The sequence below is a fragment of the Lytechinus pictus genome, chromosome 11 (genome assembly GCF_037042905.1).
Source record: "Lytechinus pictus isolate F3 Inbred chromosome 11, Lp3.0, whole genome shotgun sequence".
Taxonomy (NCBI): Eukaryota; Metazoa; Echinodermata; class Echinoidea; order Temnopleuroida; family Toxopneustidae; genus Lytechinus; species Lytechinus pictus.
The window spans coordinates 28,077,358-28,092,211 of NC_087255.1; the positions used below are offsets into that span (position 1 = coordinate 28,077,358).

General features: G+C 35.1%; 1 protein-coding gene across 4 annotated transcripts in view; it reads right to left on the reverse strand.

Annotated features, from left to right (window-relative positions):
* LOC129272071 (solute carrier family 23 member 1-like) overlaps positions 1 to 11,230 on the reverse strand; it is a 34,387-nt gene extending 23,157 nt beyond the window's left edge. The window contains exons 1-2 of one of the 4 annotated variants that reach the window (XM_064106259.1): positions 10,973 to 11,230; positions 1,471 to 1,720 (exon numbers count right to left, since the gene is read on the reverse strand). In XM_064106259.1, the coding sequence (XP_063962329.1) occupies positions 1,471 to 1,671 (201 nt within the window). In that variant the 5' untranslated portion in view covers positions 1,672 to 1,720; positions 10,973 to 11,230. Of the gene's footprint in view, positions 1 to 1,470; positions 1,770 to 2,964; positions 3,164 to 5,347; positions 5,576 to 8,718; positions 8,787 to 10,972 lie in introns of those variants that run through there. The other 3 variants (XM_064106260.1, XM_064106258.1, XM_064106257.1) reach the window with 3 other exon arrangements.
* Positions 11,231 to 14,854: the final 3,624 nt, after the last annotated feature.

Consider the following 14,854-nt stretch of genomic DNA (forward strand, 5'->3'; position numbering starts at 1 on the left):
GGCTGCGCTATATACAAATTTATCATATATTACTATTTTTTTTGAAAGAGACACTCTATTCATCTCGGCTAACGCCTCGTTGAATAACTTATGTCTATTCGTTAATCGTATAAAAATGACTATAAAAAATATTATTTGATTCCAAGATTCAGTGTAAATAACCTTTAGTGTTTAAAGATGAATAATAAAAAATACCTAGTTTTAAAAATAGGTTTTATGAGACAAACCGATCAGAGGCAATGTCAAGAGTCATTTCCCCTATTGGGCATAAATCACCGGGCACGTACTGCGTTCGTTAGGCTAGAATATTGTCAGGCTCCCTTAATCAACTTTCATCTGTTCAGATGACATAAGGCAGCCATAAACATGATGAAATCAACATGTCAATAAACACGTGTAAAACGACTTGTGTCATAATCTGTCAACGTAAAGAACAGCGTCTCGTCTAACGGCGAATTGCGATGAGTACAAATTAAACTCATTGTGCAGTTGATCCTAAATTCCTATCTCTTATTTCAGTTTATTGCAGTTTGAATCCATTGTAACTCTTCGTAAAGGCCTTTACACATCTTAAGACTGGTCCACGATTCTATTTGGGTAGATCAAACGCATTTTGCTTACTTTCTGAAGATGAAAATGAAAATTATTGTTTTCATTTGTGATGAAATAAGGAGGAGAGAGCAAAAGAAAAAAAACCCAGCAAATTCGTACGGTTTTCAGACGGATAGGCCTATTGCATATGCTGTGTACATATCAACGCAAGCGAAATGGTTTCGTCTGGAGAGGTGATCTGACCCATGGAATCAATTGCCAGTGATCCACATTCCACAAATAATTGATGCAATATCGATTCGATGGGCTGTAATGATCTATATCTAAGCCTTAATTCATTACGTAAGTTTTTCCTCACTAAAAATGTACTAGATTTGTTTGAAAAAACACTTTCTTATCCATCTCCCATGTAGGCCGCTAGCGTTTCGCATATCTCCAGCCAGCTGCCATAGTAGCGGCCCGCCGCTGTCTCAGGCGGGCATACGCTGATGATCAGTCGTAAATGCATGAAAGCGGAAATGCATGCACGGTGTCGCATGAAAGAATTTTGCACACGAAAAGCATATCTATAGGGCCTGTAAAACAAAGCTTAGCAATAATTGTAGAACAGTTTTCTATGTTTGATTCTATTGACTATAATGTGCAATCAATCTTAGAAATCGAGTGTATGATTAATCATTAACTTTTGTGTTACCGGACCCTAATGACGTGTTCCTGAGGTTTGCGAAAACTCGCTATTATCGGTTGTAACACACCCCATATATAGATGTATTACATTGGATATCTCAATGGAACGCCCTTCTTGCTGGACCAACAGGGGTGGGAATTTTACACGAATAATCGTAACGTCCTTCTGCCAGCCTACGTCGTAGTCTTTCGACATGACTTGTTTGATAATAAAAAAATTAAAATTCTCACCTGGAATGCGAGGACTATTGTTGAATACCAGGGTGGTCGATCGCCAAGCTTGTACGCCATCTTACTCCCCATCTTGCTTAGAATTAGATCGGCTCTTCTCCTTGCATCTTTCTGAGTTTCCATGACGTGGTCACCTCCATTCTGCTCCTCCATAACGATGATGCCATCCTCTTCCTTCCCAATGTAGGTGACAGCTTCCATGGCAACGAACCGTTGTCTGGTCGTATTGAGTTAACCTATAAGATGTGTACTTTAAAAAAAAAACAAGAAAAGATCGGTCTTTATGTTCCGAAAAAGTACTCATCAGGTTGACCTTAGTCAGCGTGCTACATCGTTATTTGCGATGTTCTTGGATAGTTTGAGCTTTAAAAAATTCATTATTTTGACTAGTAGTTTTATAACACAGTCGCACTGGACAACCCAACTCCAGCCCGACCAGATTGTAAAGCATCAGGGGTGTTCATTCCACGCCGTACGGAGAAATGTAAATGTCAAATGCCCTTTATGACAAAGGACAACCAAGAAGTCTTTGTCGAAAATTGGAGAATCAACATGGACTCTCGTCATGGACTCTTGGCACTAAAGCGACACATTTGCAATTTATCGTCAGCTCCAAAACTTAGGATTAAACTGATTCCGGTTCACCAATTTTCGACAGAGACTTTTCAGTTGTTACTTTGTCAGTAGTTTAACGGACATTTTCGATACATTTTGCTGTGCTCTTGGATCTGTCCCCATTGCAGTTGCGAAAAACTCCCTATCAATATTATTTTAACAAGATCAATCTTGGCCCTGGCACAAATTTAGAGAGGCGCTTAACAAACAATTTAGATTGAATCTGGACCGTTTTTGATAGGTTCATTTATCGGACACCACGTACAAACAGCAACTTTCAAACAAAGTGGGCAATCTCCTTATATCGTTGTTCACGATACAGGGTCATGTTGATATTACCTTTTTAGTTGCTATTTAACAAACTCATTTCCACGACCAAATTATATATTTCCCACGCTCCGTAACATGGGAAGACTAAATCGGAACATATCCTGTATACTAGTTCAATTCATTGAAAAAAATCATGATAAAACATGATGATTATAACAATGATGATAGAGATAATAATAGTAATAATAATGATGGTGTAAATATTACTAATAATGCATATGATAAAAGTAATAATAATGATGATAATAATAATTATTACTAATGATAAAAATAAAAATAACAATAATAATTAAGGAAATGATGATGATAATAATGATAATTGTAATGAAAATAATTATGGTAATGATTAAATGATGATAACGATACTACTAATTATAAAGATAATGATAATGATAATAATGATGATGATAAGAAACAATAATGATAATAATAACGGACACTGTGATTCAGTGGTAGCTTTCCCGCCTTGTGAATTCGATCGTGAGTTCGATCACGAAAGCGTAATTAAAACATCGATTTCTTAATAAACACAAAAATATATAAACCTACCTGACAGTAACTCCTGATCGAACGGTAGGTCCGTAAACTGCATTAAGTAATGGTATGTAAATTTATGGATCTTTTGTGATAATTACCACGCAGTTCGATCCCACGGTTCGTTCTCAGAAAATGATTATCATTATCTCTATACATGCTGTATGTTATCATCACGCTTTATACATTAACTTTATCTTTCCAGCTTGTGTATAAAAGGTCCATATGCAATAAAACGTCGATTCTACACTATAGTTTTCTAACCTTCAAAATGTTTAGGCCCAAAGTTCGACTATATACAAGTACAAGCAGGGGCGGCGATCCTGGGGGTCGGAGGGCACAGTACCCCCACACTTTTTGAAGCACTAAAAAAGTGCCATTTTTTACGCAAGAAAAATGCCTCCTCACAAACGTGCACGTGCCCCTTTCACCTGAGGAGGACCCGTTTTAGGTGTTACCAAGTACCGTTTCTTGTATAAGTACCAATTTTTACCAAAAGATGCCCCCACCCGAACGTGCCCCTTTCACCTGAGGACCCGTTGTATGTGTTAGCAAGTGCACTTTCTCGTATCAGACCGGTGCCAAAAAATGCCCACTCACGAAAGTGTTCTGTGCCCCTTTCAACTGAGAAGGACCCGTTTCATGTGTGAGCAAGTGCCCCTTTGCCTCCTTATAGGTGCCCTGTCTTGTACCAGTGCCCCCTTTACCCAAGAAAAGTTTCCTTCACGATCGTGTTCTGTGCCCCTTAAATTTCACCTGAGAAGGACCAGTTTTATGTGTTAACGAGTGCCCCATAATTGAAACAAGAAAACAATATCCTCGTTTTGATATGTTACTATTAGGAAGGGAAAAAATAATCCTTCGTGCCTTTAGTTTCATGAGCCATATGAGTGGGGTATATAAGCAGTGGCGTACAGATTGGGGGGCTTCGGGGGCTCTTGTCCACCCAACCTCCACCCCCCCCCCTCCCCTCCCAAAAAAAAAATCTCGACCAAGAAAAAAAAAAAGGAAGGAAAGAGAAAAGGGTGAAATATGATATTATTTTCTGAACATTATGTCAAAGTCTATCACAAAATGGCACAATTTTTGCTCGTTCGCTTTGCTCATCTCGAAACTTACAAATTTTACGTGATACGACTCAATTTTTTTTCTCATTACACCACTGTAGATAAGTTGTTTTTTTTCTTCGTTTTAAGATATTGCCCTTTTCGAAAGAAAATGTGCCCCCTTTTTCTTTGTGCCCCCCCCCCCCCCCCTCTCACTTTGAACTTCGCTCCACCGCCCTTGAGTACCAGGAATATCTTCCAAGGATGGCTCGGGTCAATGACCAATAAATTCGTCTCTATACAAGGCCCCATGAAGATTTCACGAATGATAACAACAACATGCTGTTGGTCAATGGTCATATAAGAACTCAATACAGGTTGTAAACAAATCAGGATCGAAATGTAGTCTTGAATGTCAATACAGACGAGGAAACAATACTAGAAACCAGTTGGTACTACAAACGAAGCAGATCTCGAGAATATGATTATTTGTTTCAGAGACACGAGACGATCGGAATGTAAATTCGTCGAAACTTTTTATGACAAAAATAGACGTGGAATTATGGGCAGTTATTTAATGGGAAGGAGTTCAGTCATGGGGTGGCGTCGTTATCTGACTGTATTGTCATATATGCAACTGGGAGTCATTAAATTCCACAGGGATTCCTTTTTTTCGGTCAATTGGAAAGGACTGCGAAAATGAGGAGGGGGTCTTCGCTGGCAACCAGGTCTACGCCCAAACAAACACACACAAATAAATTAATAAACAAACATATTTCAATAAGGGTTTATTAAAACATTCTCGCAGCCAAAGGCTTAATAAAAACATGTGTACAATTTACAATAACAGAATAATACTTAAGTGCAAACATGAAATGATATAAATTGAATACAATTACTAGTACTTCTTACTATAATACAAGGAAATGAATTGTTGAAAGTAAACAAAATCATACATTGTATTGAACATTATAAATATTAAGTACACAAATTATAACCACTACAATGAGGCACATTGTACATGCATGAATGAAAAGTATTAGGAAAGAGAAGATGGGGAAGGATAAAGACAGCATAGGGAGACAGATAGAGAAAAGGTGAGTAAAGGGTAATTAAAAGGAGATATAGATAGAAAGTACAGAGAGAGGATTAGAATATTAGGATATAGAAACTAAAAACAAATATGTTTTAACAAAATATAAATACAGTTTCGGTAGTTTGATATACCTTGATTTAAAGAGACATATATTGCTCAGGAACTGTAGAAAGTGAATTTAGAAATAACACGAAGAAAGAAATCACCATATATTTATATATTCCCATATAATATGGAGATATGACAATACTTTTACCTTCTTAAATCGACCTAGTAACAGTCCAAAATTATTCTTCCTCTATCCCTACATCCCAGGTTCACTCCCGGTGTTTGTCAGGCAAGGCATGCGTTGCTGTCTTGTCTCTTCATCATGATAGATATCGAACTGGTCTGTATTGTACCCGTTTGCTTGTAGTACATACATGTAAGCCTTTTACCAAAAATGAGTTCACCTATCCGTCCCCGTTTGTGCATTATGGAGCACACAATGTATTCCCTAAGAAACTTTTTATATTGTGTATTCTAACCCATTCTATGACTGTTCCACATGGGTGATATGATTTAAAAGAAGCTTAAACAGAATCACTATGGAGTGAAAGGAAATCCCATCAACCGAGGTATATAGAATACAAGCACATCCCAAAAATCCTCAGTATTTGTTATCGTGCGTGAATATTTTCAACAAGCGTCAATCCCTAGTCCCTCCGCAGTAGCACATAGTAGTAATATAGTAGTAAAAGTAGTTATAGTAGTAGTAGTAGTAGTAGTAATAGTAGTAGTAGTAGTAGTAGTAGTAGTAGTAGTAGTAGTAGTAGTAGTAGTAGTAGTAGTAGTAGTAGTAGTAAAAGAAGAAGTAGTAAAGGTAGAAGTAGTACCATTATATTATTGTTATCATTATCATTTCAGTTTTCATGTTTCGCCATATGCACATGGGCGGAAATCCCAGGGGGGACAGGGGGGACGTGTCCCCCCTACTCTAAATAGTAGGGGGGACACAATATCAAATGTCCCCCCTACTATTTTTTGTCTTTTATGATGATAAGAAATGCATCATTCTAAATCGAAATAAAACATGTATTTTGGGACGAGTTGGGACGAGATGACCGTACTTTTGGGATGATAACCTTTTTTTTGCTTGTCAAATTTTCCCGCCCTTGTCCCCATAGGCGGATCTAGGGGGGCCGAGCCCCCCCCCCCCTATTTGCGGAGCAAAAAAGAAAAAAGGGAAAGAAATAAGGAAGGAAAAAGGAGGGAAAAGAGAGGAGGAAAAGAAGAGAAGGACGACGAGTGCATAAAATAAGATGAGGGGAAGACTTGGAAAATAAAAAGAATCTTTCGTGCCACTATATAACATTTTCGCTCGCACTTCGCGCTCGCATTGCCTGTTAGGTGATTTACATATCTTGTTCAATATGGAGCTCAAATATCAAGTTTGTAAGTCAATATACAAAACATATTTCACCTCGGAAATCGAACTTTCATTATTTTGTGTGATTTACAAATTGATTTTTAAAAAGTGTTCTGTAAAAATGTCAGTTTAATGGTTTAAATAATTTTATCAACATTTGCTGCTTGCGCTGCGCACTCGCAAATTTTGATTTATCAGGTACCTATTATTTTCGTGTATTCCATAAAGTTTTCAAAATATCCCTTTTCATGTCTGATTGTCAAGACGTATCAGCTAGCGCTGCACGCTGGCATTTTGATTGGCGAGTTATGTATGTTTCAATATTGATTATGCAACAAACTACTTAAAATCCCCTTTACATGACAGTTTATCAAAAATTTTAGCTCGCGATTTGCGCTCGCATTAATGGTTAAAAATATATTAACTGATGCATCCTATTCATAATTACGAAAGTGAAATGTCCAGTTCTTATGCCATAATATCATCAGATTTCGCGCCCTCATGAGGCATTAATAAATATGATATTGATTTAATAGTTAAATTGTCCCTTTTGTTTCATCTCGCGCTTAGCAAGAGGAATAGGAAGATAGTCATCATTTTCATTACATGTCATAGGGATGTCCCTGTCCTATGTCAAAACTCAAAGTAATAATAATGAAAATTTTAGCTCTTTTTTTTTAAGTGCGATCCATATCCATCTTATAATTTTCCTACAAAATGCTTGAAATATAAAGCTGTAATTGACTCTTTTTTCAGATCGGAATATCAGAGTTTCATGATTTTCATGATTAAAGATGTATTTAGAATGCCTAGATTCTAGGTCTAAATATAAAACACGCGCGCGCATGTTTATTCAAATACTCAACTTGTTCTCTATTTAAATCATTATCCAGTTTCAGATTACAATATCAAAAATTTTCTGCTAGCGCTTTGTGGTCGCATTATTAATGTAGGAAGACCCCCTATAACTCATCCTTTTCATGATTTACAAAACATTGATTTTGATTGATTTATTTTTTTTAAACACGGTAAAAAGCCCTCGATCAGCCTATGGCTGTTTACAAAACATGAACAGAGTGGCCCATTTTTAGGTCTAAATCTCGATTTTTTTTTCTGCTCGCGCTTCGCGCTCGCATCAATTGTTAAATTATATAGCTACCCTGTTCACGATTACAAAAATTGATTAAAATTTTCCATTCTTTCTATAGAAATTTTCAGCTCGCGCTTCGCGCTCGCATTTTTTGATTGTTGAAATATGTAACGCCTTCATGGCTAAGTGCAAGCAGTCCTTAACAGGTACCTTTTCAACAGGTACCATTTCAAATCGTATATAAAAATTTTCTGCTCGCGCTTTGCGCTCGCATTATTAATACTCATCCTTTTCATGATTTACAAAACATGAATAGAGTGTCTCGTTCAGTATATATTATAGGACTAAATCTCGAAATTTTCCGCTCGCGCTTTGCGCTCGCATCAATTGTCTACTTATATACCTATTCTGCTTGAGTTACAAAAACCGCTTAGAATTTATATTCTTTAGGTGAAAATGTATTAAAAAAATCAGCTCGCGCTTTGCGCTCGCATTATTTTATTGTTAGATGCCAAATGCACGCAGTCTTTAACAGGTATCTTTTCCATCAGTTCATTTCTGCTCGCGCTTTGCGTTCGTAGTAATTTTTTCAGGATAACAAACATTGCCCACAATGTTCAAATTGTAGGAAAAAATACATAAAATTTCCAAAAAATTAGCTCGCGCTCGCATCATATAAATAAGGATTATGATATTATATATGAATTTATAAGAATAAAGCTAAGAAGTGACTGATAAGGACTACCCCTTTTAAGAAACAAACAAATCATCTTCGAGCTGCCGATCGGGGAAAATATGGCTGAAACAAATTTCCGCCCCCCCCCCTCCTATTGGCGAAGGCTGGATCCACCCCTGTGTCCCCCTACCTTTTGGAAGAGATTTCCGCCTCTGCATATGCATGTAATGTCGGAGCATTGATGTGATTTATAAATATAGAAGAATCAAAGAATGTGTTCTAAAAAAATCAAGTGTCACTTTAAAAAATATTCAAGAAAAAGTCTTCGTGATGAGCTTCATTGTTTTCGTTCCCTTGCATAAACATGTTCTCGCCCCTCAATGTCCCCTCCTCGAAAAAAAAAATCCTTCGTTCGGCCATAATCACGAAATCTTAAATAACATTTGCTCCAACTTTAAGAGATGGTCCAGGCTGGAGATATTTATATTTCAATAAATATAGTAAAATTCACAGAGCAAAATGCAGAAAATTTTATCAAAATCGGATATCAAATAACAAAGTTATTGAATTCCAAAGATTTGCATTATTCTGGTGAAGCAGTTCTAGGCATGTCGTCATGAATATTCATTGTGTGGGCTGATGATGTCATATTCCCACTTGTTCTTTTGTATTTTATTATATTAAATTAGGTTTATTAAAAAAAATGTCTACCAAAAACTAAAACAATGGGAGTGATAACTGATTAAGTGCATTAGTTATTTATTGCCGCAACTTATTTCTTCATAATGGAGACACATCGCTTACACTTGTATGAGAAAATGAAGCATTTATATGATTTCATGTAATAACATAAGAAAAAGGAAAATGGGGATGTGATATCATCAGCCCACCTAATGAATATTCATGAAGATGTGCATATATTCTGTTTTTACAAAATATTGATAAAATTTAAAATTCAATAACTTTGTTATTTGTTATCCGATTTTGATGATACTTTCACCATTTTGCTCTGTGAATTTTACTCTATTTATTTAGATATTTAGATATAAATTTTTTCAGCCAGGACCATCCCTTTAAATAAAGAACGTACTGAATCCTAATTAGAAACTTATTACTCATTTTCCCAACAAGATTTTTTACACCCTTTATGATATTGAGGTAAACTCTTGCTCATTTTCCAGGAGGTTTACTATTTATAATAATCGGTTAAATACGAGGAGACAGGTGACATTCAGCCACTTCTCTGGCCACTTCTAGATCATCAATGATTAATATCCGCGATCGATCCCGTTAAAATGAAAGTTTATTTGTCACGTCTCATTCGTATTGAAGACTTCCTGTGAATAATGTACCCGAACCCCTCTAGTGCATTTCGCAATATAAGCGGTGATTATTAAAGAGAAAGTTCACCCTAACAAGAAGTACATAGTAAAAATAACAGAAAAAATAATAAAAAATATCGCCGAAGGTTTGAGAAAAATCCGTCAAAGAATTCAAAAAGTTATTAGAAGTTTTATTATTTGGTTTGTGACGTCATATGCGAGCAGCTTTCCATCATATCGAATGGTAAAAAAATCAAGTACATGTCATTTTTTAAGAAAATCAAAAATGGATTTTACTTTACATTCAGTATATTAATAGACAAATCATTTCTCACCTGTTCCTAAAAAGAAAAAAAATAAGTCATCACGAACCATTATAAAATTTAAATTTATGCATTTTAAATTTACATAACATATGGGGCAGTTGCTCGTTTATGACGTCACATACCCCAAACTTAGAATTCTAATAACTTCCTTAATATTTAAAGGATTTCCCTCAAACCTTCGCCATTGTTTTTATTATTTTTAACAAACTTTTCTTCAGGGTGAACTTCCCCTTTAACGTTTGTTTCACTTCCTCACACTTATGTTCAATCGATCATTGCTCTTTCCAGTACCAAGCCCCGTGCGAATTATTTTTTAATACAGGGTGCTGCTGGTTTGAATTTGACAAGCAAAATAAAAAATAGGGATTCGCTACAAAAAAATTACATTTCGGCTATTTATCATACCTACCTGGTTTCTAGTGGGGTGCTGCATATTGTTAATAACACTCACAACTACACCATATTCTATGAGTGCCTCCGATTCAAGGGAGTCTGTTCAAATAAATTAAATTAAATTAAAAATATTCTCCGCTTCGTCGATGTGAGTTCGTAATTGATGTTGCACTCTGTCAAATGAAAATGTGATTCATAAACACTTTAAACAGAGATATCAGATGAAAAACTGACTGGAAATTAGGCAAAATGATTAATGGGATCAATGATAATAGACCATTGTAGACCAAATGATTGATAAACGAAGTGGTACAGCCAAGCTATAGTGACTACAGGAGGGTCCTTATTTGAGTATGTACAGTATGTTGTTTGTGTTATGATTATTCGGTTCCAACATAATACATATATCATTATTAGGAGATCAAGTCGTGATTAAGTTCACCATCCAAATAAGATATCTCGATGTCACCTACTGTTTTAATCATTCTATTTACCCATTATATTATTATTAGTAACCTAATAAAAAAACAGGATGTCCGTCGAGACGCAGTACCCTGTTGTAAATACGTAGTGACGTAATGTAACACAAATGTTCTTTGTGCGAAAAATACTTGTACGATTTTATGAATAAATTTCTTGACAAGGATGACTGCTTAATGCACTTACCTTCAATAGCTGTCTGGAACTCAAGGAAAATATCATTACTTGAACAGCTAAGGAAATCTCCGAAACATAGGTCCCGAAATGCCAGACAACCCTTGCTACCTTGGACCTTGAGGTACAGCGGACACACTGGGATATAGCTCCCACATCAAAATTAACGGAATATAATACACTGATTCCAGGAGGTTCATAGCTACTCTGTCATTACTTTGCTAGTAACACATCATTTCGATAGTCTTGATATATACACCCCCACACAACAACGACAACAACTACGATTTCATCATAGTGCCATTCAAAATTGCCCTTATTGGCATATATACAGTATAATGATAAGTGTTCGAAACGAAAGACATTATCTTAGAGAAACGAAGATTACCGATAGGACGCCTCTGAGAGACAGAAAAGTTCTAATTCTCACAAAAAGAATAGATCACTGAAAAGTGATAAAACATTCATTATTAAATGACAAAGTTGATCCATTATCTTTTGCCCCCCCCCCCCCCCCCTCCCCAATGTGGTGTTCCCAACCCATCCCCTCCCCGTTGATCACTGGTTTTATCTTCATGTGCAAGTCCACCCTGAATTCAAGTTGAGTTTGGTCAAAATGGAAGAATAACGAGAGGTACACATTGATGAAGGCTTTACGAATATCTGTAAAGGAATAAGTCATGGACTTTTTGAAATGTTCTTGTGGCGCCATAAACGATGTGAAACTGAAAGCAATATAAATTCAATAAATTACCCATTTTAACTGTTCTGAGATGACTGAAGATATTTATTTCATACACTGTAAAAAAAATTAGTTGAAATTACTCAATAAAATTGTGTCAACAAATTGCCTTAATTTTTTCAAATATTTATGAGTTTGGCAGTTTTAAGTAAAATCTACTTATTTTCTTTGCATCCATTTTACTCAAGAAAATTAAGTTAGAATAACTTCATTCAATTTAGTAAAACAATCACTCAAATATTTGAAAAAATCAAATAGGGGAGTGGACTTTCGTGATTTGAAAGTACGCTACCCCATCGTCCCACTTTTAGTGGCATCATTTTCATCTTAAACATCTTTTTTTCAAATATTAAAGTATGTGCATTTTCACTTACCTGTACATGTATATGTACTGACATTGATATATATACGCGATCGTTTCATTCTTACAAATAAAACAGTGAGAATAATATAAGCATTTTCCAAAATCCTAAAAAGAAATCTGAAATTTTCTGCTAAATTACTATTTAATATTGCTCTTTCTTTGATTCAACAAAAGAATAAAATAGTTGGCACACCTTTATCCCCCCAAAAAAATTCAAACACAAATAGATATGACAGTTATTAAAAAAAAACATTTACTTGCTCTAATGAATATTCATGTATTATTTAAATAAGGAGTTAATTGAAAAATAAAAGTACATATTCCAAGATTTTATAAGTAATAATCATCTTTGCCTAACTGAGTTAGATTTACTCAATCAAAGTAATACGTGAATTTTTTAAAATGTATATTGAATCCAAATAAATCAAGTAAATCAAGTAAATTAAAAGACAAGTTAAAACTACTTTAAAAAAACGAATTATAAATTCTACTTATATACATTAAGTATTAACTACTGATTCAGATTTGTTTTTTGCAGTGTATCGTAAAAAATAAAATTGCTAGTTTTATCACATACCACTCTAAAAAAATATTGGGTAAAAGTGTTCCATGGGGGTAATTATGTGTCCGACCAACATTGGGCATTTCTTTTGATGAAAATTTTGCCCATTCTAAAGTAATTGCTGCTTATTTTTCAATCTTACTGGACAATATAATTCCGCATTGGGTAAAATACTGCCCAAATTGGTTGGACACATAATTACCCTCGTGGTGGTAAAATTCTTACCCAATATATAAGTGCAAGTGAAATCATATAGAATTTTTGTGATAAAATTGCATTTTAAGGATAAAGGAAGTTGTAGTAGATCCACGATAAGGGTATAAACCTAATAGAAGTACGGTCCATTGTCATATGATGGCGCTCTTGTCGGTTTTGTTCCCAGAGCCATCAATCTTTATTAATGACTGTTTTCATCACAGAGCTTCTATCATACCATGACCTAGGTCCATGATCATACACATAATGCTCTCACACAGTTATATGTAGATTAAAGTGTGGTCATGGAGGCTACGTTGAACTTATCGGAATTTAGAAATATTTTTTGTATAATTTGAAGAAAAAAATAGCATAATTCAACAAGTTTCTAGTATGATCGTACAAGAACACAAAACTCATTTTAATTTATAACAATAAAAATGCTAAACACTCCAAATGTATTTCAATCTTATTAAAAAAAACACGACACTGATTAAGTGGATTGCCATATAACATTAGAAAGAACTAATACAATTCAGGAATAAATGGCTTTACAAGAGGTCAGCTGCACTTGTTTCGTAACCGAAAAGAAAATAATAACAGTCGAATTCTGGAAATCTGATTAATACGTAAGCGAATAACACCACTACAAATTGAATTTATAGTACTTTTGAGAAGTTCATACTTCATTCTCATGAGGAGAGGACAAAGGCGTCGTTTCAGGGACAGGTGATCACAATGATATATCATGTGATGTAAAATTGAAGAGGAAGATAACGAAGAAATGAGAAACGAAGAATACAATAAATAGAAATCTAAGTCGCGTAACTCGAATAATCATTCCCTTTTACCTGTCCACTCAATTAAGAAAAGGTCTCCCCTATCAAAATATTTTTAAGCCGCCCCTGGAAGAGAGTGAGAGAAAATAAAAAGTGGGAGTCAGAGATGATAAGTAATAATGAATGATGATGATTATTATTATTGACATTATGCGGACGGTTCTATTCAAGACGTAATAAGATTACCGTTTTTAAAGGGTCGAGATTCTATTATGATTGTGAATGCGATTACGAAGTGCAATATTGCCGTTCATGCATTATCGCTTGTACTGGCAAAGATTTCGTTAAAAGAAATACAATTTAGATCACATCAAGATACAAATGTATAAACAGGACCCTGGAAATGATTTTTTTTTACTGGGGTGCTGATGTACATTTGAAAAGCTAAAAAAAGGGTTTTCACTACAAAATGGAGATCAAGTTAGTCCCGAGAAATTTGAAAAGCCAAAAAAAAAGGGGGGTTCACTACAAAATTATGGTAATTTTGGCGTATATTTTCCCATCTTTACACATCTTCCAGAATACATGGGGGTGCTGCTTATGGAGAATATCAGTCACGCAGCACCCCCAAGGAATTTGGGGGGGGGGGGCGTTGTGTATATATTAACAAACTAAATGTGCCAATGTGTAATCTTGCCTTTGACACATCATTTGATGTAACACAGAATACTTCTCAGGTACAATTATTGCAAGAAAAGCATTTCTGACGTAGTACATTTTGGGGTCTAATAGAATAAATTTAGGAAAGTGAATCATATACTTTTTTGTTTACTTCTTTCCCATGACCTTTTTTCTATTGTCTATACGGTAACCTTAAACCTTTCATTTTGTATATTCTGTGATAAAATAATGTTTGATAAATTCAAATTATTTTGTCAAACACTCCATTCTCTGCCCCCCCCCCCTCTCTCTCTCTCTCTCTCTCTCTTTCTATCTCTCTTTCCTTATATCAACATTGTTTCAAGTATATACTTATTTATGTTTGTAATTACCTGGTTTATAATGACGTAGCTGGCGTGATAATCTAATGATCAAACAATGCAAGAGAGTCCACATCAGACATTACATCTGACACTCTGAATCTTTCATAAAATGATTCATCTCTATTCTTAAGAAAAAGTGTAATTATGATTTCAAATTAATGTGGATTTAGTCGATTTTAAGCATAAAAAAGGGAAAATGGATTGGACGT